Genomic DNA, 12,549 nt, shown 5'->3' with positions numbered 1-12,549 from the left:
TCCATCCAGCTTGGCAGAAGCGGCAGGCACAGCTTCGCGGCGGATCGCGCTGACGCTGCCCCGGGACTCCGCTCGCAGCAAAGCACCCGCGGTTTCAATCTTCACAAGCTACAGACAGATTTTACCCTCTTTTTTCCTTTGCCTTTTTTCTTTTGGTTGTGGGGTATCTGCTTGTGGTTTTGGTTTGTTTGGGGTTTTTTTTCCTTTTTTTTTTTTTTTTAATTTTTTTTTTCTTTCGGCGTGAGGCGAGCGCTCTGCGCTTGGAAAAGGAGCCGGAGGGACAAGGGTACCGTTCTCCTGCCCCCGCCGTGCGCGCATGTGTGTGTGTGCGCGCCCATCTCCCCCCCGCCTCGCAAAAGTTTGCCTGGGCGGCCGGGGGGCTCCCGGGCCGCCGCCCCCGCAGCCGGGGGGCGCGGCGGAGGCGCGGCGGAGCTCCGGAGGCGGCGGCGCGGGACTTGCGCGCCGCGCGGGAGTTGCGCTCCGCGCCATGCCGGCGGCGCGGGGGGCTGCGCGGCGCTGCGCCCTGGCGGGGCCGCTGCTGCCGGTGCCGCCACCACCGGTGCTCCTGCTGCTGCTGCTGCTGCCGGTGCTGCCGGCCACGGGGACCGAGGGCAAGGCGCGGAGCTGCGGCGAGGTGCGGCAGGCGTACAGCGCCAAGGGCTTCAGCCTGGCCAGCGTGCCCTACCAGGAGATCGCAGGTAAGGACGGGGCCGGGAGCGGCGGGGAGCGGGCAGGGGCTGCGGAGCGGGGCCGGCGCTGCTGCTGGCGCCGCCGGGCTGCGCGCACGCCCCACCGGAGCGGGGCCGGGGATCGTGGCTCTGTGTGCGCGGCGCGGAACGGAGCGGAGCGGCTCTGCCGGCCCGGGTGGCACCCAAGGGCTTCCCGGAGGAGCGTGTGTGTGCGTGTAGATAAAGATTAAATAAATACAGAAACTAAGGGGGTGGGGGTTAAAAAAAAAAAAAAGGGTGAGAATGACGGGGACGCAGGCAGGCTCAGCCGCGTTTCTGTTCGCTGGCTGAAACTTCTTGAGAGTTGCAGCCGGGCGGCGAGAGGCAGCGGGCAGGTCCGCAGTGGCGGCTGTCTCCGCTGCCGCCCTGTGCGGGGGATAAAACTTTGCCCTCTGCCCACGGGCACAGGGCGTGAAGGAGGCGGCGGAGGAGGAGGAGGGCAGTCCTGCTCCCCTCCGCACCCCTCCGCGGCCCCAGGCCGAGAGGGTCGCCCCTTGGAGGCGCCGCCGGGCGCCTCCGCCGCAGCACGGATCGAGCAGAGGCACCGGCTGCCGGGGAGAGGCACCCACGCACATCCATCCACACACACCCGCCCGGCAGCCCCGGCAGCCTGTTACTCGGCTCTTCCGTCTGTTGAAACATGCCTACAACAGGTTATATCGCAATCCGCCTACGAAGGTGTTTGGAACAGTTTTTTGTTGTAATTCTATTTCCCTTCTTTTCCATACTACCTTATCAATATTGTATCTTTAAGACTGAATGAATACAAATACGTTTGGGGCTGAAATTCATTTAGCAATCAGAGAGCACCACAAAAAGAGAGCTATTATACGTGAAGATGTGAGCCGGGGCTGCTTAAATCGGACTGTTTGAGCCCTCAGAAAAGGTTTATGCTTTGCCACCGGCACTTTGCTGTTAGATCCTGCTATTTGTAGAGTGAATTAGATGCTCCTCGGTTTGCTTGCTTCCTCTTGAAAGTTGGAAGCAGTAGATTTATCTTCCTTGAGGTGAAATAATGCCACAGTTATTCACTGTGTAACATTTAGCACTTTACATGAGGAATGATAAATGTAGAAAATCTCAGGACAGTGAGGCTGTAGTTCACAAAGATACAGGGAAGGTTGTTCCATGTTGCACCTTCATCCCTCAGGCTTACTGATTCTCTGGTCTTTCTGTGCTTTTTCCTGTAATTTATATTCAGGTTGCTCATCTGTTATATGAAATCATGAAATCTCTCCTGTGAGCCACAGATCCTTTGAATATGCAGTCATGCTTTCCCTTTGCTCACTGTTACACCAGCTGCTTTCAGACAGAATGGTAGGATATCCTCTGTTACCTTAAAAAAAATAAATTCTAGTAAATTTCAGACTTCTAATAACTTTGGGTAAAACACTTGTTGCTTACAGGTCACTGAGAAGTTTTATTGTTTCATATATATTCTGAATGTACAGTGCAAAGTTGACACACAATTTTTAAGTAAGCCCAGCATTTACAAGTTTCTGTTGTCATGTATCAGTACAGAAAGACTCAGAGTAATTAAATATTTAATAGTAGTTAAATCCCAAGTTACTCCACAGTTTCCTGCTAAGTTTTATAAGTAAATCTGCTTTTATGATTAAGTACATGATTTATGGGGGTGTGAGTTATTTTTTCTGAGCTTCCTGTTGAAGTTGTTTGGTTTTTTTGTGGTTTATATTCCTTTTTGCTAGTTGGTGTATCAGCTTTTGAGCAGTTCTGTTTGTAGCTGTTCAAGTGAGTTGTTGTAAGACTGGGATTGCTTTAAAGTGTGTTTCTAAGTGTGTTGTTCTTGTACAGTGCTGCAAGGTGGGGTAATAGCTGTTCATGCAGCATGGGCTCTTGTTAATGTTAAAGCTCTGTATTTGCTACCTGGTGTGATGTTGGAAGTGTAGTTAAAGCAATCAATGTACAGGTTTGAGAAGCTTTTTTCTTCTTCTTCTTCTTCTTTTTTTTTTTTTCATTCTTTTTTCCATCATTCTGACTTGGTTAAGGAAGCAATTTGTTAGTGTTACAGAAGTGTAGTCCGTCAAAGGCTTCATGTTTTAAGGAGTTCAAAGAACTTTATTACAGTCATATTTCCAAATAAACATTGTGTTTTCAAAAGATTTTGCATCAATGTCTTGGTAATATGATGATAAACGGTAATACACTGCATGGTTTATGTGTTTTGATTTAACAGTAGTCATGGTTTTTGTTCTAATTTGTTTAAAAGCGATTTTCTAGCTACGATTGTTGAAATGGTAAACTGAAGACAGTGTATATGTACCAAGGCAAAGTGTGTATGTACTGATGTAAAGAGCTGTGAAAAATCTGTTTAAATTATAGAGGTTATGGACAGAGAGGGATCTCTCTCTGTTGAATGGAACTGCAATGCAAGAGATTTGTCAGATAACTTTTCTAACGTTATTTGTACTGTCACTCACTTTTGCACAGAGACGGTAGAAGTTACATATGAAAAAATTGTCAGTTTTCGCTGTGTAAGGAAGAGTTTTCCTACAGCATTTTGTTGCACATGAAATATGTTTAAGTTGGCAGTAATGTGACTACAGTTGTTCACTGTACTTTTACAACAATGCTAAATTGTTCCATGTGATTGTATAGAACATATTTGCAATCACCCTTCTGTTTCTGATGTCTTCTCCAATAACCACATTCTGGTGCTGTGACTTTCACAGGAGTGCAGCACATAAAGTTGTTTTCTGACATAGTTTAGCAAAGTAAGTCCTCAATAAAGTGACTTTACCTCGGAATGGGGGGCAGAGGAAGAATTCTGTGGGCTTAATTCTGTGCATCAGTCACATGCGGAGTGGGTAGCCGGAGCTTGCAGTGTATGCTGGCCTGTCTTTGTAAAGGGTTCCTCTCTGAGAGGAGCTACTCGGGGCTACTCTCTGAGTGGAGTATCCTGTGTGTTAAAAAGAGTTCTACTGTGAGACTCGGGTTGCCATGACCCAGTATTCATGAGTGTCAGTGGAGCTCCTGAGGACTTTGCAGGAAATGTTTGCTGTAGGAAAACCTGTAATTTGAAAGTCAACACATGAGAAAGATCAGAGAACATATCTTATGGCAATACTTGTTTAACTCCAGCCGTGCCTTCAGTAACTTACATTGTCTTAGAGGAAGCCATGAAACTGAAATGTCAAAGTTAAAGTTGGATTGTGCCCTTGCCTCAGAATTTTCTGAATGGAAGTGAATGTCTAACTGTATAAAGTAGTGGATGTGTCTGCTTCGTGCCTTTCCACTCCCAAGGTGAAGGGTGTGTTGTGGTTTTGCTTGGTATTTGGATTTTGTTTTGTTTGGAGGGTTTTTACTATTTGCTGACTAATAATTTATTTAGATAAGGACTAGAATTGTTCTGATGAAGCATCCAGCAGTAAAGATGTTGAATTCTAAATGCTGCGTAAGAAGCATGTGAACTTTGTTTTCCTGCACAGATGATGGACGAGGTGAGATTCTGGCAGCACAGTCACCACAGTCAAAGTGACTGAAATGAAAGCAGAAGCAAACCCTTCATTTTGAAGGTCAGGAGTCACTTGAAATTGTGCTTTGATGAATAGGCTTTATACTGGCATAACACAGAGGCGTTGACTGAAGCAAGCAAGCATATATAACACAGTTGCTTGTAGCTCCTAAGTGGTAATAATAACAACGGTAATAATAATAATAATAATAATAATAATAATAATAATAATAATAATAATAATACCTCAGTAGTCACCCATGCAATGGAGCTATTAGTCCATGTCAGATGTTCCCAAGATATTCTTTCTGAATGTTTTGCTTTCGTACTCTAAAATGCAGTAATACATTGACAGAATAGGGAAAATCCTCCTGACTGAGTCTGTATCCAAGTACCTGTTCATTAATACCTTCTTTTACTGTTTCTCTGCTGCTCTCACTGAGAGCTGTGAGAAGTGCATGTAGACCAGGAGGTAGATGGGGATTCACAGACAGACACTTTGTGAGGTTGCCTCAGCAGTGTTAAAAAAGAAATAGCCTTGCTAAAATAAATACTATATTCAGTGCAAATTTGTGAAATCTGTTTTGGGCCATTAGACATTAATTCACTCCTGATCTCCATGATGGCAGTGAAGATGGACATGGAATTTAATGTAAACTTTATACTTCTTTTTTGTTTGAACACTCTTGTAGTTGTATCTTCCACATTGTGTGTGCTCCCCTCTCACCTCTGTTTGCAGTTGCTGTAATTTCAGCATCAAGAGTCTCTCTGGTCACCTCTCCTTATGGCCTCCCTTATTTTCCAGTTATGAGTGCATGGTGCATACTAATAAATTGTCATGTGCATGTAGGTAGGAGGAAGTACAGCTTTCCTAAGACCTATCTCTGCTGTCACTTCTGTATGTATTTATTGGTTTGTATGTGACTGATGCCATTAAAGGGAATACCACTTACGTATCCACATCTAAAACCTAAAGGTGATGTTTGTAAGATCAGGGCCTTTGAGAATAAATAGCATGTTTTGAATGCTTATAAATAATTCAATTTTGAATGAGAATTTTATATCTCAGCATCTGGAGTTTCCCAGTGTGACTTTATGCTAGAGTGTCTTGGAAGGAGGGACTTTAAAATAGAAAAGGCAATGCTTTCATAATTAATGTAATTATGAACTTTAGTGTATTGCCTCTAATCATCTCTTTTCTTTCTGTTGTCAGTCTGATTTATAATCAGAAAACATACCTAAAGTATAATATTTTCTACACTTCTAAATGCTAATGTGTTAAACTGTTCTAAAGCTGTATTAGTACTTGTTTCATCATATGCTGTTGTGAAATATTCCTGAGATTAGGTGGTGTTCAGACACCAGAGGTTAAGCACTATGTTAAAAGCTCAGGCCATTCTTTTTTATATTACTGCAATAAAAAATATATTAATTTCATTTATATTATCACTTGGCTCTCATAAAAGGTCAGTTTCAGCTGAATGTACAATTACTTGCAAATGGCAAATCTTTTAACAAGCGATCAACAATAAAAGCTTTTCTGGGTAATTTGTCTTTAAAACTACTACCTGTCATTTCTTTTGAATGACTTGAGCATCTTGCAGTATCACTTGGAGATCTCTGTCTTATTCCCACGATACATGTAAGAAAACTGTGCATACTAATCTTCCTTTCTGCTTAGTAAAGTAAAAATGCATAATTACATTAAAATTTCTAGTTGAAATAACAGGTTTGGTGCTTAAAACTCCATTATGGTATCAAAGTATCAGCATTCCCATTACTAGCAAAATGAAATTACTTTTCTAGTGAACTATGACTGAATGCCACCTTTTGTACCTGGTTAATGGGTGCTGTCTCCCTATAAAGGGAACCCACATTCAGTGGTTTTGACTGTTCATGCTATCAGGCATAATTATTTTAGCAGTTTAAATATGTGTAAAAGAATTAACATTCTTCAGAAATTCCTAAGAACAGCATATAAAGGTTGGTGTTTAAAGGCAAAATTGTTATTATGCTAAAGAGAGAGAATACATTATAAGATGCAAAAGGAATTTAAAATATGTTGCAGATGGCAAGAAAACATATGCTGGTAAAATTCATAGCACTTTATTCCTCTGTATGTAAAAAAAGCCTAAAAACCTACTGAAACCAAGATTTGCTTTCTTCACTACTTATTGCTCTAGAGCTCCAGCACCCATACAAAAAATGGGCTCCCCTAATAAGAACATTTCTAGCTCTTGTTATAGGGGGCTGTCACAAAGACCATCAGTTCTCTCTGACGAGTTTCGTTTGGCTAACATGACCTTTTCCTTCCAGCAAAATGGAACAACAGCACTTTATTCTGTTGAGCAATTGTGGAACACAGAAGACACGTGGCATTTGGAGGCAGGTGCTGCCAAAGATGTGCTGGAAGAAGTTTCCTTTGACTGCGCAGGTGACAGCAATTTGTGTCCTACTGTGACACCCACACAGCAGAGCCAGTCTCTGTGGGCAAAGTCAGGGGTTGTGGGTCATGCTGGGAAGGTTGCTGTCCCCTCCAGCCACTGTGAAACCTGAATATGCAGGGAGAGGCTCTGCAGCACAACCCCAGCTCTGAGATGGAATGGAGACCTGCTGGTCACCTGTCCTGGTCCTTATTTTCAGGGTTGGGTACAGGATCTGCTTTTGGTGCACCAAAATGAAGCAGCCGGGGGTGATACACCTAATGCAAACAGCAAATTGCTCTCCAGCTCATCTGGCCTGTGAGGTCTGTCACCTTGTGCTTCTAATGGCCTTTTAACGCTGTTTCCAGCTGAGCAGCAGATGTAAAGGGTACAGAGCATCTCGAGCTGGTTTTTTTTTCCCTCCTGAAAGAAGCATTTCTACAGATGCTTGACAAACAGTGGAGCCTTGAACCTGCTCACTGACCTGTTGGGTTTAAAATAGCAGGGCAAATCTCACCAAAATAAGTGGAAGTGTCGACGTTTTAACAGGTGCTGTGGAGTGGCATTAAATAAGTTTGCTTACAGAGTAACACGTAGTATCTCTGTGTGTGCATGCAGAGGTAAAGTTATGGCTTTTTCCTGGAGTGGCTTCACAGTCACATTTAAGGACTGAAAGAGCTAGAGAAGTTGCACGTTATCAGAACAGGTGCTTGCAAACCAGGTTGAAACTTTGTTTTATGGCCCCATCTGATCAACACCTGAATGCAAACATACGTGCAATAAAAAATGACACAGGATTCACTTCATATATGTCAGAAAGATCAAAGGCTAAGTCAACCATGCTTATCCCACTGTACGGGAAGTCCAATTAGTTCAAGCTTGATGCTTGACTAAGCAGTAGGTCCTTAAAACCTTCCCTGTAAGTCAAAAGCTAGACTTCTCTGTTGCCAGAAACAGTTTCTTTGCCAGTCTGTGCAGCTCTTGATGTGTTTATGATGGTAGCAACATATTTATCTGATGCTTTTAGCCATGTCCCTCTGGCTTTTGTGTTGAGTTTCTAACATGCTAGAAGGACTAGACTGTAGGATCGTCTTTTTGGTATTTGTATGAGTTGGCCTTGGAGAGAAGTGAATGCATGGGGTGAGGCTTTCATACATCTCAGTATCAGATTGTGATGCGCTATAGTGGGAGGATGTATGTGGACACTGCTGTGGCTGGAGAACTGTGGAGGTATGTGGAAGTACTCTAAACCTGGAAAAATACAGTCTGTAAATGCCTCACTATGGTTCTCATGTCAATGTCTGTGGATGGCTTTTGAGTTATTGTTGGTATCCCTTATGACCTTGGAGTTTGTCTTTGAGAGCAGTAATTAATAAAGGAAACTAAAATGGCTTTCTTAAACATGATTTATGTTTTAAGAAGTGAATCATAACAGTGGGGAACAGATCTTTATGTCCAGTTATCCTACCAAAAGTATGACATTGTGACTGATGATCACATGGCCAAGGAGGCTCTTGTCATATCCTGTGTACATTTCCTGTAAGTTCTTTACAGTTCAGGATTCAGATTTCCTGTCTTCAGGTAATGTTTCTCTGAGATGCTCACCTGAACTGGATAACTGATCTGATAGCAAATCCACCAAAAACCATCTTGAAGTTCCTCCAGATGGTATGTGGGAATACCTGAAGTCATGATGAGAACACGGGGCTCACAATCCAATGGTGTCTTTCAGGTAGTCATACAATTCTGTTGAAACTGCTAAAGGAATATTGTCCATCTTTTCTCGTGTGTCACCGAAATGCAGCGTGGCAGTAGTATAGTGTTCTTAGCAGTATAGTTCAGAAGAAATTATTAGCAGCTGAACATTCTTGGGTATTATCCCCACTTCTGTTCTCAGCTTTCTAACTGCATCGCCATCAACTTTACAAGCCATACTAGCAAAGTCATCTGTTCTCCAAAACTGATGGAGCTGAACACTTGTCTGGGATGAGGAAAAGAACTTTGAGGACTTCACTACCTTAGGGAAACTCTTGCTTGTTAACATGGCAGTGTATGATAGTTAATGTGGTCAGTTCAGTGGGTGTCTGCTGATTTTATGGCATGTTGAATTTGGAGGTTAGGAGGCAAAAGGATGAGGTTGTTAGACCTCATGTTTGTATACTGTTATTTATAGCTGTTTTCATGTTTCAAATCTTTTCTACACCTGAGGGTGCCCATTCCCAACTCTGTGCACCTTTGACCTTACAATTGTACTCACAATAGCACTGAGATAGAGATGGTTAAAAGCAGTGGCAAAATGCTTCTTTGTATGTCCTAAATATCAAATTGTCAGCCATGAGATTTCAGATGTTGAACAATTTCTAAATGCCTTCCAGTTTGTAAGTAACCTTGTTTTTAAATGAGTGCTTGTCCTTAACAAGTGTAAACAATGCAGTGACAAATCAAAGGCAAGGGCTGATGAACAGCAGTGTCCAGTGGCTCAATCTGTTATGTTTCCTATCTTTTCTCTTAAACCGATGTCATGTTTCAGAGGGGAAGGAGCTGTAAATACAAACAACAACTTCATCTTTAGTTACACAGATTTGATTCACAGCATAAACACAAATATGAATATTTAGTTCTATGATATTAGCTTTTGGTTCTACAACTTTAACAAATAAGTTAATATTGCATATGAGCAATTTAAGCTCCTTGGATGAGAGTAGATATATATATAATTTAATCTGTCAGCAATATCTTTGTAGTAGAGAAATATGGAAAATACCTATTGAACAGTTTCTCACTGAGGCCATTTTCCCTTTAATCAGTTAGAGTCATTGTGAGTTACAATATTTTTATCCAGTAAGTCGTGTTGGCTTGACCTAGAGGTTTAGGTGGTTTTGAGCAGAAAATCAAAATCTAATTTAAAAATGAAAGTATTTAAAAGAATGGTGCGGGATGTTTATTTATTGAATTGGTGACAAGCAGGAGCAGTATTCCTTGAGAGATGTTTTTTGTGCTGACTATGGCCTGGCAATAAGCATTGTTAATAGAGTACCTGGAACATAACTAATATTCACTGATTAAAGACAAACGCCTATCTTTGCCATGTAGCATGGTTGATGAAGTGGAATGACTCCCAGAAAGGACTTCCTGAAACTGAATGCTGAAACAGTGATTAGCTTGTTCTTAAAGCTGATCTTCAGAAGTCCTGTACTGTTCTTTAAATGGGAACTCCAAAGACTCTTTCTTCTTTAACTACTGAGACAGCATACTAAAAGCCGTGTGTGAATTGATTGCAGTCAGATTGGCTCTGAAGCACGTGCATGCTTCTGTTTTTAGGTTTTTTGAGTTAAAGACTCCACAAAACCTGATTTTTGCCTCTCTCCATTGAATGCAGCCGATGGGGGAATTTGATTGAGAATTAATTGGAGTTTTTTTTTTTACAAAATTAAATAGAGCAGTAAATGATCAGAATTCAAAATGGCAATTTAATTGTGAGAAACAATGAAGAAATGCAAGAAAGGAACAGTCCTGTCTCCAAAGAGGTTCCATTTTATATTTATGTCAGTATTTCTTCATGAGACTTACAAAATCATAATGTCATAGTTATGTACATACTGTTTAAACCTGTCTCTGTTACATAGACATCAAACATAATGCAAATGAATCTGCTGCTTAATTTTTTAGTTGCCCTTCTAAAAGATGCCAGCTTCATATCGTGGTGAGATTCAACAGTAATTGATGGATGCATCTTTGTACCTTGTTAATTAGTATTTTAGAGTTTGAGTTTGCTTTTTAAAGCAGCTCCAGCTGGACACTGTTAATCATTGTCTAGAGCACAGTCTATGCTCAGTACAGAAACTGGCCAAACCACAAACTCTTTCCACCTCATATACCAGAATCTGGTTGCTGGAGAATACTTAAACACATAAATACTGATCACTGCTGAAGTAAAGCTTTTCGTTATCTGATGAATGTATTTAAATTGCTCCTCCCACAGTCTGCCCAACAGACTAATTCTGTCTCTTCAACCTAGAGGAATACATGGCAGTATTATGTCCACAGTGTATGGACATACATATATACATTCATAAATCTCTGTAGCCAAACAGCTCCTTACATTCAAAAAGTCTGCTGAGATTGTATTACATTCTGAGGTATATGTAACACTATAGATAACAAGTTGATTACAAATGTGGATTATAAGTGAGGCCCAATTGTCTTTTTAATAGTTGCATAGTTTTCCTGTCATTGTTAGTTTTTTTCTTCTTTGAGTATTCTAGAGTAATTTCCATTTTTCAGTAACAGGGTGGTCACTGCCATTACCTCCATGCCTAATGGACCTCCAGCTAAATCTGTTTTTGACAAAAGCGGAAATGCTACAGAAGTTCCCTGTCCTTTTCAACTGCAAGAAGAGCAAAAAGCCAACTCAGGATGAAGCAAATTCTACACTTAAGAATGGATTCATCCAGATTTTATTCTGTAATGCCAAACAAATCTGATATCAGTACATAAAGTTCGATTGGGTTAAAGAATCATGTGTGTCACTTTGCTATTGATTTATAAACTTTTGGGTTATTTTTTATAGTCCTTTTACCATCATTATTACATTTATTATACAGCACAGACAATAAACCTTTCTAGAAAGAGTAATGGCATTGGAAAATTAGGATCATCATCATTGTAATGGCTGTTACCTAAGTGCTCATCTTTTTGTTCCCTTCTGTGGCTTGCCTGATGTTTGGAGCCAATCAACCTGTTGCATCCAGTGACTATTCAGATGGGTCATAAGAAAACGTAGCAAAATAAAACCTCTCAAAATGGATCTTAAGGTTAGTATACCTTTATGTTAATCCAATATAGTGATACAGAGGCAAAATCTTAATTAGTTGAAATGGGCAAACATGAGATGAGTTGTTCAAAATTTTCAACAATAAGCATTTTGGGAAGTTGGTACTAACTGCTAGCAGCCACATTTTCTGATTAATACATATTTGTATTTTTGACATGCTCATATGAAAGGCAAATTTGTAAACATTACCAATATTTATTCCACAAATATTTGTCTCATTTTATTTCACCCTGCTGCGATCTGCAAGTGCTAATCATTGGAACCCTTTGGAGCAAAGGAACTTACCGAGTTGCATTAGTTATAACAGGAACAAAATATTCAAACAAATTTTTGTGGAAAAAGTGTCTTGGTCGATCTAATTTTACAAGTGAGCTGCAGGCATGTCTTTCAACAGTGAGCAGTTAATTTGCAAAGGCGAGTTACAGAATATATTCTGAACATTTTTGCAGTTCCTTACGGGGGGCTTCTTTCTTCTCAATCATTCTTTTCCATTCTGTGCACAACATTTCTTGTTTATACTACACAGCACATACATACATCCCCATTTCAAAATAAGAAAAAAATAACAGATAATTCAGTTTTTAAAGTTACTTATTGCTGAAATAATTTTGCTTCCACAAAGAGGCCATCACTGTTTTTACTGGTACAATCCCTTATTTTAGGTATCTTCCTGCCTTGCAGGATAATTTTTCATACAGGTGCTTAAGGCTACAGGATACAATGCATGAGGGAAGTTGAGTAATCAGTGATTACTGGTGTAGGAGAAAAACCCTGTGTGTGCTGCTTGCTGATGGGTGAAAGAGTTGAGTCCTCCCTCCACCTTTTGAGACAACATCTTCAAGGCCCCTTTTTGGAGCGATGCATGTGATGCATTGCTTCTTTTTTAAGCAATTCCACTGTGCATAAATAGTATTACATAATAAAAAGAAATTACATGAGAGTAGAGAGGGATGTTTTACAGTATGTTTTACAGTATGTATGCAGTGATAGAACAAGGGGCAATGGCTTTAAGGTGAAAAAGGATAGGTTTAGATTAGATACTAGGAAGAAACTCCTTACTGTGAGGGTGGTGAGGCACTGAAAAATGTT

General features: G+C 41.0%; 1 protein-coding gene across 1 annotated transcript in view; it reads left to right on the top strand.

Moving 5' to 3' along the window:
* The first annotated feature begins 316 nt into the window (after positions 1–316).
* Positions 317–12,549, top strand: part of GPC6 (glypican 6) — a 726,495-nt gene continuing 714,262 nt past the window's right edge. The window contains exon 1 of the mRNA XM_053970101.1: positions 317–698. Within this exon, the coding sequence (XP_053826076.1) occupies positions 317–698 (382 nt within the window). The remainder of the gene's footprint in view (positions 699–12,549) is intronic.

Source organism: Vidua macroura, chromosome 2 (assembly GCF_024509145.1).
Source record: "Vidua macroura isolate BioBank_ID:100142 chromosome 2, ASM2450914v1, whole genome shotgun sequence".
Taxonomy (NCBI): Eukaryota; Metazoa; Chordata; class Aves; order Passeriformes; family Viduidae; genus Vidua; species Vidua macroura.
This window is presented reverse-complemented; position numbering and strand designations above follow the sequence as displayed.